General features: G+C 40.4%; 1 protein-coding gene across 9 annotated transcripts; it reads right to left on the bottom strand.

The window, feature by feature from the left end:
* Nucleotides 1–1805: 1805 nt before the first annotated feature.
* On the bottom strand, nucleotides 1806–11363 carry stat1a (signal transducer and activator of transcription 1a). 9 transcript variants are annotated; one of them, XM_015025651.1, is made up of 24 exons: nucleotides 11200–11363; nucleotides 10716–10860; nucleotides 10551–10646; nucleotides 9954–10040; nucleotides 9793–9868; nucleotides 9377–9468; nucleotides 9149–9300; nucleotides 8225–8383; nucleotides 8062–8154; nucleotides 7910–7969; nucleotides 7815–7835; nucleotides 7435–7525; nucleotides 7033–7074; nucleotides 6334–6432; nucleotides 6164–6262; nucleotides 5955–6090; nucleotides 5654–5709; nucleotides 5489–5583; nucleotides 5278–5417; nucleotides 4998–5186; nucleotides 4847–4922; nucleotides 3810–3879; nucleotides 3185–3211; nucleotides 1806–2183 (listed from the first exon to the last, which is right to left on the bottom strand). In XM_015025651.1, the coding sequence occupies exons 1-24, from the start codon at nucleotides 11325–11327 to the stop codon at nucleotides 2154–2156; spliced, it is 2259 nt and encodes a 752-aa protein (XP_014881137.1). In that variant the 5' UTR covers nucleotides 11328–11363; the 3' UTR covers nucleotides 1806–2153. The 9 variants fall into 9 exon arrangements, with proteins under 9 accessions (XP_014881137.1, XP_014881135.1, XP_014881138.1 ...); XM_015025649.1 differs by having other exon boundaries at nucleotides 3783–3879; XM_015025652.1 differs by lacking the exon at nucleotides 3185–3211 and having other exon boundaries at nucleotides 3783–3879; nucleotides 5489–5580.
* Nucleotides 11364–12126: the final 763 nt, after the last annotated feature.

Raw genomic sequence — 12126 nt, forward strand, 5'->3', positions numbered from 1 at the left:
GACAGGATGTTTATCTAAATGTTATTGGTTTGAGTCCAGAAGCTTCTTGCTCTGGTTTGCTTTAAACAAAGGAAACATGAAGCTAAACTCAGTGCCGTTCAGGGATTGAACCAGCAACCAGCAGGACCCAAATCCATTTCTTAAAGCGCTGAGCTCCTGCTCATCATGGACATCAGCTGCCATCTTTCAAAATGTGAAATAATCAGCCAGTGCCTTAAAACAAGCTTCTACAATTTTCTGAGAAGTTTCTTGTAAATTAGTTTAGTCTTATTTCAAGAGCACTAAGAAGCTTTAGAAAGTAAACAATTAGTCAGATTTTATTTTTACAGATTTCAAACTGAACATTGGATGGAAGATTTATATATTTTTTTTGTGTGTGTCAATGATCTTAAGTTTCCCACATTGTGAGGATGAATAAAGAGTAAAAAGTTTCCAAGAAGAAAAAGTGGATCTGAAGTGAAATGTGGAGTAAATGGTTCCAGATCTCCTCCGTTGTTGTTCTGAACATGTTGAGCAGTAAAAATGTTGGATTCTGCTTTTCCTGCCGAGACACAGCAGCTCACTTTGGACCTGTGGGTTCTAGATCCTGACCTTTGACCTTTTTCTCCTGGAGTAGACGATTCTGAAGCCATGCCTTCAGTTGTCACAGTTGATGCCACTCCGGCCCCAAATTCCTCAGAAATAGAAGACAAATATAAATAAGAAAAGGATTTTAGTGTAGCTGAGTGAGTGCTGGAGAGTTTGACAGGCTGCTTATCTAAAGGTTGTTGGTTTGAGTCCATCTTTCTGTGTTTTGATTAAAGTAAAATTGTTACAGTTCAGGACTCAAACCTGCAGACTCCCAGTCCACTTCTTATTCCTCTGAGCTACTGCACAATACAAAAAAATAATGTTTTCGGTGTAAATTTATCCTTTAAAATTCAAATTTTTACACTTAAATTTTTTGAAAAAATCTGCAGAGGAAAAGTGTCGATCAGAGGATTGGTGGCTGCTTCAGGTCTTCAGATTCTCTTCAGCGACTCGTTCAGCTCCAGACTTTCATCTGTTCAGCAGTAAATCCACCAGCAGGACTCGGCTTCTCAGACTGAAGCTTTATTTCATCTTTACACACAAATACTTTCAACCTCAGAGGGAACAATTAAAGCCCGACAAGCCATGCAGAGTCACAGTTTATACAAACAGGAGTTTTCTGAGTCTTCATCAGCGATGAAGGTCAGTTGGACTAAAGCAGAGATCTGCAGCTCATTAGGATGAAAAATCACAAACTCAAGTTAAAAAAGAAAATAGAAATACAGATTAAATTTTTTTTTCATTGAATAACAGAATTTAACTTTCACAACAAAATGACATTTAAACTATTTAAGTAACTAAATCTGATAAAAATCACATTCTGAAGATGTTTCACTCAAACCTTTTTCTACAATATTAGAAATAAAAGATGCAAATAAGCAAATATTTATGTTTCTTCTAAAAAAAATAACAGAATAAACATTTTTATCAATGTTTATCAATACAGTGTAGAACTGATCTGCTGATTATGTTTTCAATTAATCAATTAATAATTGGTGCTTAATAAGAATTTTTTTTTTACATAATTTGAACCTGATGACCTAAAAACTGTAGCTTAATGAGTTTTGGGTAGAAAATATTTACAAACCGGATTTTATTTAATCTTTAATGTAAAATTATAGATTTTTTGTTCAGTTTTGATTTAATTCCATCTGAATGGTTGTTTTTACAGTCAAATAAACTTTTTGAGTCAATACTGCAGTTACTGATTAATTGATTACCAAATTAGCTGACTATGATTTTAATAATTAATCATTTTATTTATATCAATTTTTCTTGATATTAAATTGGAAACAATGTGCAAATATAAACATCCCATATAAGAAAATGTGACCATCATCTTCTGAGGTTTTGTGTTTTTCTTTATAATAATAAAACCTTAAAGTAAAAATAAAATATTTTCTCTTTAACAGTTAAAACAGATTAAATGAAGTAAATATTTAAAAGATGGTCGTTTGATGAGAACGCTGAGCGCAAACGGGCCGAGCAAAACCACCAGGAGGGACGAAGGACCAGAACCAGAACCAGAACCAGGACCAGGACCAGGACCAGGACCAGGAGGGAGAAACGGCATCAGATCGTCTTCAGTTCTCACCCTGAAACTCTGAGCTCATCTGTGGAGAAAACAAGAACTAATTAATTCATCTGAAACGGAACCAGTTCAGTTCAGGACCGTTCGTGTTCAAAGTTCCCAAACTAAAACCTCTGAGCCACCAGGAGGCGCCAGAGCTGCAAGTTCTGCTTCATTTCAGGAAAATTAAAATGCATCTTTATCTGAAGTTCTCAGATTTATTACATCTGTAATACGACGGATTATTAGATCCACGTTATGAAAATAAAAATAAAATTACAATAAATTCAAAATAAAACTAGAATAAAGTCGTAGGATTATTTCTCAGATTTGTTATGAAAAAGTCATAAAATAGGTTACCTTTATTCTCATTTATATTTTTTTAATTTGTATTTTTTTCTAAGTGTGGCCCTAACACTCTGTCGTACTTGAAAAAATAAAACCTTGTTATAAATAATAAACTTTAAAGTTTAACTTTGGCTAACGCTGTTAGCTGCCGCTGACGGGACGACTGGAATAATTGATGAGCTGCCAATAATTTCATTAACCAGAATTAGATCTACAACCAATTAGATGTTTAAAATACCACAATTTACATTTAACTTTATATTTTGGTCCTTCTGATGATGTAATTTTCAAATATTAAATGATTTCATCAGATTCTTGAGTCGCCTTTTAACAAATACTTTTTCACTCTTGAGTAAAATATGTTGAAGTATTTCTACTCTAACTTCAGTGCAACATTTGGTTCCTGTTCCCATCTGAACATTTCAATATTTTCTAATTATTTTCCACCAAATTTCACCAATAAACTGATAAATTTATGGCAGGTAAAGCAGTTCAGGTCCTCCAGGTAAGGAGTGTTTACTGTCCTCTGATTGGTCAGCTGCTAACCAATCCAGTGGATTTATTGACGGATTAACCGTTCAAACCAAAGGTTGCTCAATCTGTGGTTCAGTTGCCAAGAAGAGGACGAAGCTCAAAGTGTTTGGGTCGACCATGCAGGACTACAGGAGCTACAACCAACATGCAGCAACACTTTACCTGAGGGACAAAGTCCTGCAGGTCCATCTAGAGACAGGAGACGGACAGATTCAGAGCAGGACAGGGGGACAAGGTCAGAGGGCGTCGCTACAGCAACAGTCAGTGTCACCTCATTCATACTGTCAACTAAATTTACACTAACAGGACAGTTATCTACTTATGCTAACAGCTAAATAACTGTTAGCATCTTAGCTGTTAGCAAAAACAAAAACACTGAAAATGTTGAAAAACCAGCAGTAGTTTAGTGGATGGATTGTTTTAAAGGTTTATTCTGTCAGTTCATCTCCTCTATAGTTTCTATAGGCACCTTCAATCTTTCTTTTTAAATAAAATGATTATAAAATATGAATTTAAAGCTTCCATATCTCGGGATGTTAATATTGGCTGCACTACACAATGTCTACCAGCAGGAGGCGCCTCTGGAGCATCGCTGCTCTCACATCGTTTTAACAGAAACTCAGATTTTCCTGAACTTTTCGGCTCTAAAATCCATTTTTGTCAGTGAGGAGGTCAGATTCTGGCTGTGAGGAAGAGGAATGTGTGTTTCAGGGTCTGGACAGATTTAAATCAGACATCTGGAGCTGAATGAAGGACTCACCACAGCATCAATGTCTCTGGGACTTACAATTCGCTCCAGCACCTTGTAGTCGTCAGGAGACATGGGCATCATGTTGTCCTGCAGTCTGGACGGGTGTCTGACCAACAACAAAGCTGTTAGTCCATTTTTATCACATTTCAGACTGAAAACATCATTTTATAAAACGATAAACTGTCAAAAAAGAAAATATTTGATTCTAAATCACAAAGAAAACATTTTTACTGCACCCAAACTTTCTTTAAATCAAAAAATGACTTTTTGAAATGTCAAAGTGCGCAGCTACGTCATAAATGAAAGGAAAAGAACAACAAAGTAGGAAACTTGCAGCAAGGCGGCAAAGTTTCTGTTGTAAAGTAACTTAATTGACCCCAGAACCATTCTGGGGTCAGAACGACTGGTTCCTCTCCTCCTTCATCAGAAACATGGCTGAATGACAATAATGAAGCAATCGTATTAAATGAATCAGCGCCTCCTACGTATAATTCTTTAAGTGAGAACAGAAAACACAAAAAACCAGAACCAGAACCAAACGAGGAGAAGCAGCATTCAGCTTCTATGCACCACAGATTTGGAACAAACTTCCAGAAAACTGTAAAACAGCTGAAACACTGAGAGCCTTTAAATCTGAACTCTGAACCCACCTGTTTAGAGCTGCTTATGGCTACATTAGGGTTAGAGTCCCTCGAGTAAAACGGGGTTTAGAGTCTCAGCTAAACGGCGTTTAACTAAAATCCTAAAAGGGGTGAAGGTTTTAATGTTATCTTGTTTAATCTTTTTTTTTAAATCTCTTTCTCTTTCTAACTGTTTATTCATTGTCACATGCTGTTTTTTTATTATGTAAAGCACTTTGAAATGCCTTGCTGCTGAAATGTGCTATACAAATAAAATTGTATTGATTGATTGATTGGTGCTTCAGTTACTAAAAGTAACAAAGTAAAAAGCTACAAGATAAAAATAAATGGTTTGTTTTAAATGATTCTTTTAGATATTCAGTTATTAAAATATGTAAAAGTTTCTTACTAAAACGTTAATCTCTCCCTTTATGGTAAAACCTCTGATCTTACACTTCAGAGACGGAGATGAGCTCCGTCTTCATGTAGCCGCGGACCTCCTGGACGTCCGTGTCCATCGGCTCTGGAGCTGCAACAGAACCAGAACATTAACGGGTCCGATTGGGTCTTTCCAAGCGGTGGGATGAATCGGCGCGGCTCTCACTCTCTGAGGGTTTGGGGTAGTACTTCCCGAAGGCCTTGTCCTTGGGGACGTCGGGGTAGAGGAAGCGCAGCGGGTTCTCCGGGATGTTCTCCACGGCCATCACCTTGTAGGTGCGGATGATGTCGGGCAGCGACACGGCCGACAGCTCCTTCTTGGTGTACGGCTCCACCGAGTGATAGACGGGCTTATCTGGAAAAACAGAAACACGTTACAGCTGCAGCTTGTGCTCCAATGGGGGCCCGGCAGAGTCCTTTCACAATAAAAGCCCGGCCTGCGTTACCGTGGACGTCGTGCTCGATCCAGGTGAAGGTGATGGCGCCCTCCTTGCTGCTCTCGCTGAACCTCAGCAGGAACGTCCCGGGACATTTGTTACTCAGCAGCGCCTTCTCCCTCTCCTTGCTGATGAAGCCCATGATGCAGCTGCACGCAGGACCAGACTGTAACCACGGAAACGCAGCAGCAGCACCGACGGTGCTTCCGGCGGCGCTTACCCGTCGTTCCACAGCGACAGCAGGTGTCTCTTGATCAGGTCCAGGATTCCTTCGATCCACAGCCAGAAGGGGAACGATTTCTCATTGGCGCTCTGCTGCAGAGACGACAAACACATGAACCAGATCCGCCCGGCAACGACCCCGACGACGACCCCGGAGGCTCACCTTGCAGAACTTGGTCCAGGGAATCGTCCCGTCTGGATTCCTCTGAGCTTTTGCTCCTGCCAACAAAACAATCATGTTAAACATCAGAACCAGAAACCCGATAATCTGGTCGGAACCTGAGACTTTTCACATAGTTTGGAGATTAAAAGTCTATAAATCTGGAAATAATCCAGAGAAAAACCAGGAAGAAATAAAATCTGAACACATAAAAATATCAAGTTAATTCAGGACGAAAGAAGGAAAAATTAAAGAAAAATGAAGTGAGAATAAACCCAAGATCTGGTTCTGTTCTGGTTCTGACCCAGCAGCTTGTCGGCCAGCATGTTGAGCTGCTCCTGGTTCAGGCCTCTCTTGGTGACGGAGGAGAACTGCCAGCTCAGCACCTCGGACAGCTGGGACCACTTGGCGGACGGCGGCGACAGGAAGAACTTGAGGTTCTGTTGGACAGAGCAGGTCGTTAGCATCGGATTGGCGCCGAGGAGGAAGAGGAGGACGAAGAGCGGGGCTTACTCTGGGTTCTGTGGTCAGCATGTTGTACCAGAGGATGGAGGCCCAGCCGCTGGGCAGCTGGCAGACGTTGGAGATGACGACGAGGGGCAGAGCCATGGCCTGGAACACACACAGGGTTCAGTTCTACCGGGCCGACCCGGTTCTGGAGCCCGGCTCCGGGTTCCGCTCACCTCCACCTTGATGTGGAGTCCTGGAGAACCGGACTGGTTCAGGTGCAGCTCCGACTCGAAGCTGAGCGAGTGAAGCTCCTCGGTGACGATCAGCGGACCCTGAGGGACAGGAAACGGGTCAGACAGAACCGAGCCGGACCAGAACCCACCGACCGACCCGGTGGAGTCAGGAGGTTCTGCAGGTTCACATCTGAGTTTAAACCAAACCCGACTGAATGACCTCAGGTTAAGAACCAAATTTAGGCCTGATGCAGGTCTTATTAGGGTTGCCATGGTAACAACACTTTGAGTCTAGATTGATTCTGTGAGAAAAAAAAAAACACTTATAGATCTACAACTAACTATTGATTATTCTATCGATTTTTCTTCAAAGAAAAAGAAAAATTTCAAACTAATTTTGCACAATTTTCATTTAAGTCATTTTTATACATTAGAAATATATTTAAAAAGCCAACAAATACTTTCAATCATTTTTGAAATAAATTTTTTTTAACATTTTATTGGTTAAAATCCAATTCCAATAATTGCATCTTCTGCTAAATTTTTTTTTTTTATCTTCAATGCAAAATGTTTATATTTTTGTACAATTGTGTCTTAATTACTCCTCTAAGTTGTTCTTTCAGTAAATGGTCTTTTTTTACATTAATTACTAAATTAGTTGATTATTATTTCACTGGTTGAACAGATGAACTCTCTCACCTCGTTGGTTCTGTTTCCGGCCAGTTTCTGCTCCTTCAGTTGCTGCACAAATTTAAAAATTTTACATTTCAGGTTAAAAACATTTTTCACAACAATAACAGTCTAGATATGACATTTTAATGTTTTATATGATAAAAATCAAATTGTAATCAGTTTTCTTACTCAGGCTGAAACACTTAGTGTAATATCCAACATGACCACACGGGGGCGACATGTTTCTGCAGCTTCTCTTACATTTTATTGTTTCTTGACCTTTTTGTTTGTATATTTAGATTACAGGAGCTTTATCATTTCCACCATCAGTCTGATTTGTTTTGTTGATATAAATAATAAAACATGTCATTTTTATTTGTATCAAATCTAAACCATCTTATTAAATCAGACGTTGTTTCTGTTCCTCACCAGATGCCTGAACTCGGCCGCCAGGCTGCCGTTGGACTCCTCCATGTTCATCACCTTGGTGTTCGTTCCCAGGATGTTGAACTTACGGAACCTGGAAACAGACGCCATGTTTCCTTTGACTTTCGAAATGTTGACCTTTGACCTCTGGAAACATTTATTGGGTGTTTATATTTACAAAAAGTGCGACAGCGCTGATAAAAAATGAGGAAAAATGATTTCAAATCTCCTTTTCTACCTTTAAATTGATCCATTTTCTGAACAATTTGGACAGAAATGAAGCTTCTCTGTCTTTAATCAGGTTTTTGTGTTTTATCAGATGCTAAAGCTAACCCGGCAGGATGCGGCTGTTTCCTAGGTAACGGGTAAAGTTTCAGACGTACCCTTTCTTCTCTGTGACGTCCCTGTGGGAAACAAACGGCAGAGTTATTGTTGCAGACAGAAGCGGTTTGAACTCGTCCACATGAGCTCAGCTTACTTATCGAACACGGCTTTGACTTTGAGCTGGTAGTTGAACTCATGAAGCTTCACCAGGAACCTGAACACAGACAGGAAGTCAGACGGTCAGGTGAAGAAGAAGTGACTTCCTGCTGAGCTTTCCGGTCGCATTCAGAGCAGTTTGGTTCTCACCGGAGCTTCACGGTGAACTGGACGCCCGTCTTCAGCACCAGCGGTCTCTGTGGGTGTGTGGGCATGCAGGGCTGCCGCTCCACCACCAGAGAGCTGCAAACACAAGCAGACGCCATGTTGGCTCGGCAGCAGCTGCGGCTCAGAGGACGGGACGGAGTCGTACCTGGACAGCAGGTTCTTCAGCAGGTCCAGAGCGCGGTTCTCCAGGTGGCTCTTCTTCTGGGAGATCGGGTCGTTTTCGTACGTGAACTTCTGCTCCAGCTCCAGCATCTTGTTCAGGTGCTGCCGGACCTGCTGCAGCGACTCGGCGACGGCGGTGAACCTGCAGCAGGAGAAACAAACAGGAAGAAGCAGACGGAGAAAACGCTTTTTTAGCTCCTAGAGTTAAAAAATTACTTTAATAATGATGGATTATGGTGGAAAAAACAACATTTCCTACAGATTAATTTGTAGGAAATGTTGAAAATTCCAAACGTAGAAAAATAAATAAACTTTTTCTGATTAAAACTAATTAATTTTAAGATGTTTTTCCGGTAAAATTGCATCAATATTCCTATAATTAAACAAAAAAATTTCATAGTTATCGTATTCATTCCTTTTATCCAGAAGGAATGGATAAAATAAAATAAACCTTTAAAAAATATTTTCTATCACTTCAAATAAGATCTGGTATGAGAAAACTAATGATTGGAAATCAGATTTGCTATAAAATAAAATAAACAAACAAATTAATTTAAAAATAATTGTAAAAATCTGAGATAAGGTTTGAAAAGAAAAAAAAAATCTGAAAATCAACTGGCATGAGAAAACCATTCACTAGATAATTGATATAAAAAAACTAAATAAATACATAAAAAATTTTAAATAAGATCTGGGATGAAAAAAGTAACAATAAGAAATCAGATTTGCTACAAAAAAATAATAAATAAATAAATAAATATAAAGAAAAAATTGGAAAAAGATTTTAAGACTTGGTTTGAGGAAACCAATAAATGTAAATCAGATTAGATCTAAAGCTCAGCATGTAAATGATATTTAAACTCAGTGTTTATATGACATTTATCTCAGCGCGCCGCCGCTGCCTCACCAGTTCTGCAGCTGGTCCACGCAGGCGTTGGGCGGGCCGCCGATGCAGGCGATCTGCTGCCGCTGCTTCCACTCCGGCAGCTCCTCGTTGATCAGGTCTTGGATTAAACTCTGGGTGAGGTTGAGCAGCTCGCTCAGGAAGGACACCACCTCCTGCCACACAAAGCGCATCGTCAGTCTACGGGCCTCCACAGGAAACGCTGCAGAGCGCGGCGACGGCGACTCTCACGTGGCGTTTCTGCTTCAGCTCGATGCACATCCTGGTCGTGTTGAACTTCTCCTTCTCCAGCTCCTTCGCCGACATGCCGTTCAGCTCGTTCTCTGCAGGAGGGAAGCTCACATCAGCTGCACAACGAATGTTACACATGGAGGAACATAAATATGGCGACACAGTTTGAGTAAATACACGCAAATTTGACCTGCTGGGAAAATGTGCAGCAAATTGTCATAAAACCAGATTTAACTGGACGATAAATTGTCCCAGAAGTTACAGCAATAAATATTAATGTTGTTTTGAGAGTCTGAAAGAGCAGAAAACTTTAGATTATATTGAACTTTTAATAGAGGAACTGGTTAAGATATTCTATTTATCCACAACAACAAAATCCGGTCGGATGATGCTGGACCAGAACCCGTCCTGCTTACGGTTCTTCAGCGTGTTCATCTTGAAGTCGTACTCGTCCTGCAGGTCCTCCAGGTTCTTCAGCATCTGATCCATGAACTGGAGGAGAAAAACTGGACCTTTAATGAGGTTTAAACAGAAACCGACAGGATGAATGAGCAGCTTTAATCTGAGTTCATCAAACCTGAACTTTGTCTTTCAGCTCCTTCACTTTGTTGTCCAGCTTCTGCTTCTCCACCACCATGGCCGACACGGCTCCTTCTCCTTCCTGCTGCAGAAACGGCATCAGATTGGTGAGGATCTCAGGTTTTGACCATGTGCAAAAAATACAGAACTAACTGGAAACTTGGCGCCACTGTCTGCACATTTAGTCAGAAACACAGAAGAAGAAGCTAGCAGCAGCTAGCCACGTCTGCTAACTCAAAAATATTTAAATCAGTGGAAGGAGATTTAGATTATTTAGCAGTTTTTGATGAAACAATTAGTCAATTATTGGAATAATTGTCAACTAATTTAGTTGTTGATTCAATGTTAATTGCAATATATGGCCTTAAAATATGTTATTAACTAGAAAAAAAACTTCTCTTTAAAATGTTGTAAATAACCTTTAATGGTTAAAAATCTGCTTTAATCGATTAGTCTGATTTTTTTAAATCAGACTAATCGACTATTATAATCATTCTTAGCTGCAGCACTATTTTTTTTAATTTGCAATATGATTAATTAACTTTTGGATAAATTTGGTTTAAGTGGAAAAAACGATAAATTCGCAGGTTTTTACCTCGGCTTCCTTCGCACAGACCAAGATCTTCTGCTCCTCCTTCAGGTTCCTGGAGATGATCATCGCCATGGTAACGGGGTCCTCCTGGAAGCGATCCTGCAGACAGACGGACGCCGGTTAGAGCGCGTTAACCTCTGACCCCTGGGCGGCGGCGGCGTCTCCGACCTGCAGGTTCCTCTTGATCTTGCGGAAGTTGTGCTGCTGCAGGAAGTTGCTCTCCAGAGCGAAGCGGCTGTGCTGGTCGTCCAGCTGCGCCAGCAGGTCGTGGAAGCGGATGGTGGCCAGCGAGTCCTGCACCGCCACCGTATCCCTGACGACGAGCAGGAAGAAAACAACATGGAGGCTTCCAATTTGAATGAATATGCGTTATAACAACATTCCTTTGGGATCAATAAAGTTTCAGAATTTGTTCATGTTTCTCACAGGAAAATTCAAACTTTTCAAGGTAAGTTTTCAAACTTTTCCAGCCACAAACCTTAGACATAAAAACATTAAAATGATCTTAAGACACAATTATGTCTTATTATAAGAGTTGGGTTGTAACGATTAAGAGAAAATGTACTTTCAGGAGTATTTTCTTTGATATTTTTAGGAAGTATTGCTGCTGGTACGTGAACAAACTTGGACTGAAGCAGAATCAGCTCCTTACCAGTCGATGCTCTCGATCCACCTGCTCAGGTACTGCCGGATGTCCATGGGGAAGGAGTCATCGTACAGCTGGTCCACCTGCTCCAGGTACTTACTGTCCAGCATCTGCAGCTGGCACCACTGCGCCATCTGGTGGCCACAAGCAGCAGCTGCATCAGGACTCACTAACTTAATTAGAGAAACTGGCAGTGTTGCAGCACTGGATCTTTTTCATCAATATTAAGAAATGATTGACTTAAAAGAAGCTCATATATTTTGCTGAAAGGTTATTTGTCATCGTCTCCTGAGGGACCAAGATCAGCCCAGAGACCGACTGGAACCACAGACAGAAGTCTGGGTTTCCTCTGTGTTTTATCAGCCACCAGGCTTCACTGCCCTCTAAATTATGACACTTGAATGTTTGGAACATTTTTAACCCAAAAACGCAGCGGGCCGCTGATGGACGACCTTATGACCCCACCGCCAGGCTCAGCAGGTTTTCCCAGGTAAGGCAGACGCTTCCTGATCCAGTTCTCCATTTTGTGTTAAATGATATTTACTAGTGTGACTTTTTGAAAAGTGATATTTTCATTAAAGGGTTTGACCAGAAACCTTCACCTTCCATTTATTACACATCAGAAAATAGATCTGGTGGTCAGATCCTAATGTCGTGTTTGTAGGTGGAATCTTTTGTTTTTGAGGCATGTGAGAAATGAGAAAACGTTCCTGCACAGCAGATAGAAACTGATAAACATCTCACAGTAAACGACAAGTTAAAACCTGTTTGTAACTCAGCAGGTTTTTAACTTTTTCATTGAAACGTTTGAAACAAACCAGTTAAACAACTTAAAGCCTCCAGACTAAAAGAGGCCAAAGCTTAAAGAGCATTTTGTTCAGGATGAAAGAGGTTCAGGTGAGAATCAAAGTTTCCTTCAGATCAACATTAAAC

The sequence above is a fragment of the Poecilia latipinna genome, unplaced genomic scaffold (assembly GCF_001443285.1).
Source record: "Poecilia latipinna isolate Pla-1442-1.1 unplaced genomic scaffold, P_latipinna-1.0 Scaffold4233, whole genome shotgun sequence".
In the NCBI taxonomy this organism is placed as follows: domain Eukaryota; kingdom Metazoa; phylum Chordata; class Actinopteri; order Cyprinodontiformes; family Poeciliidae; genus Poecilia; species Poecilia latipinna.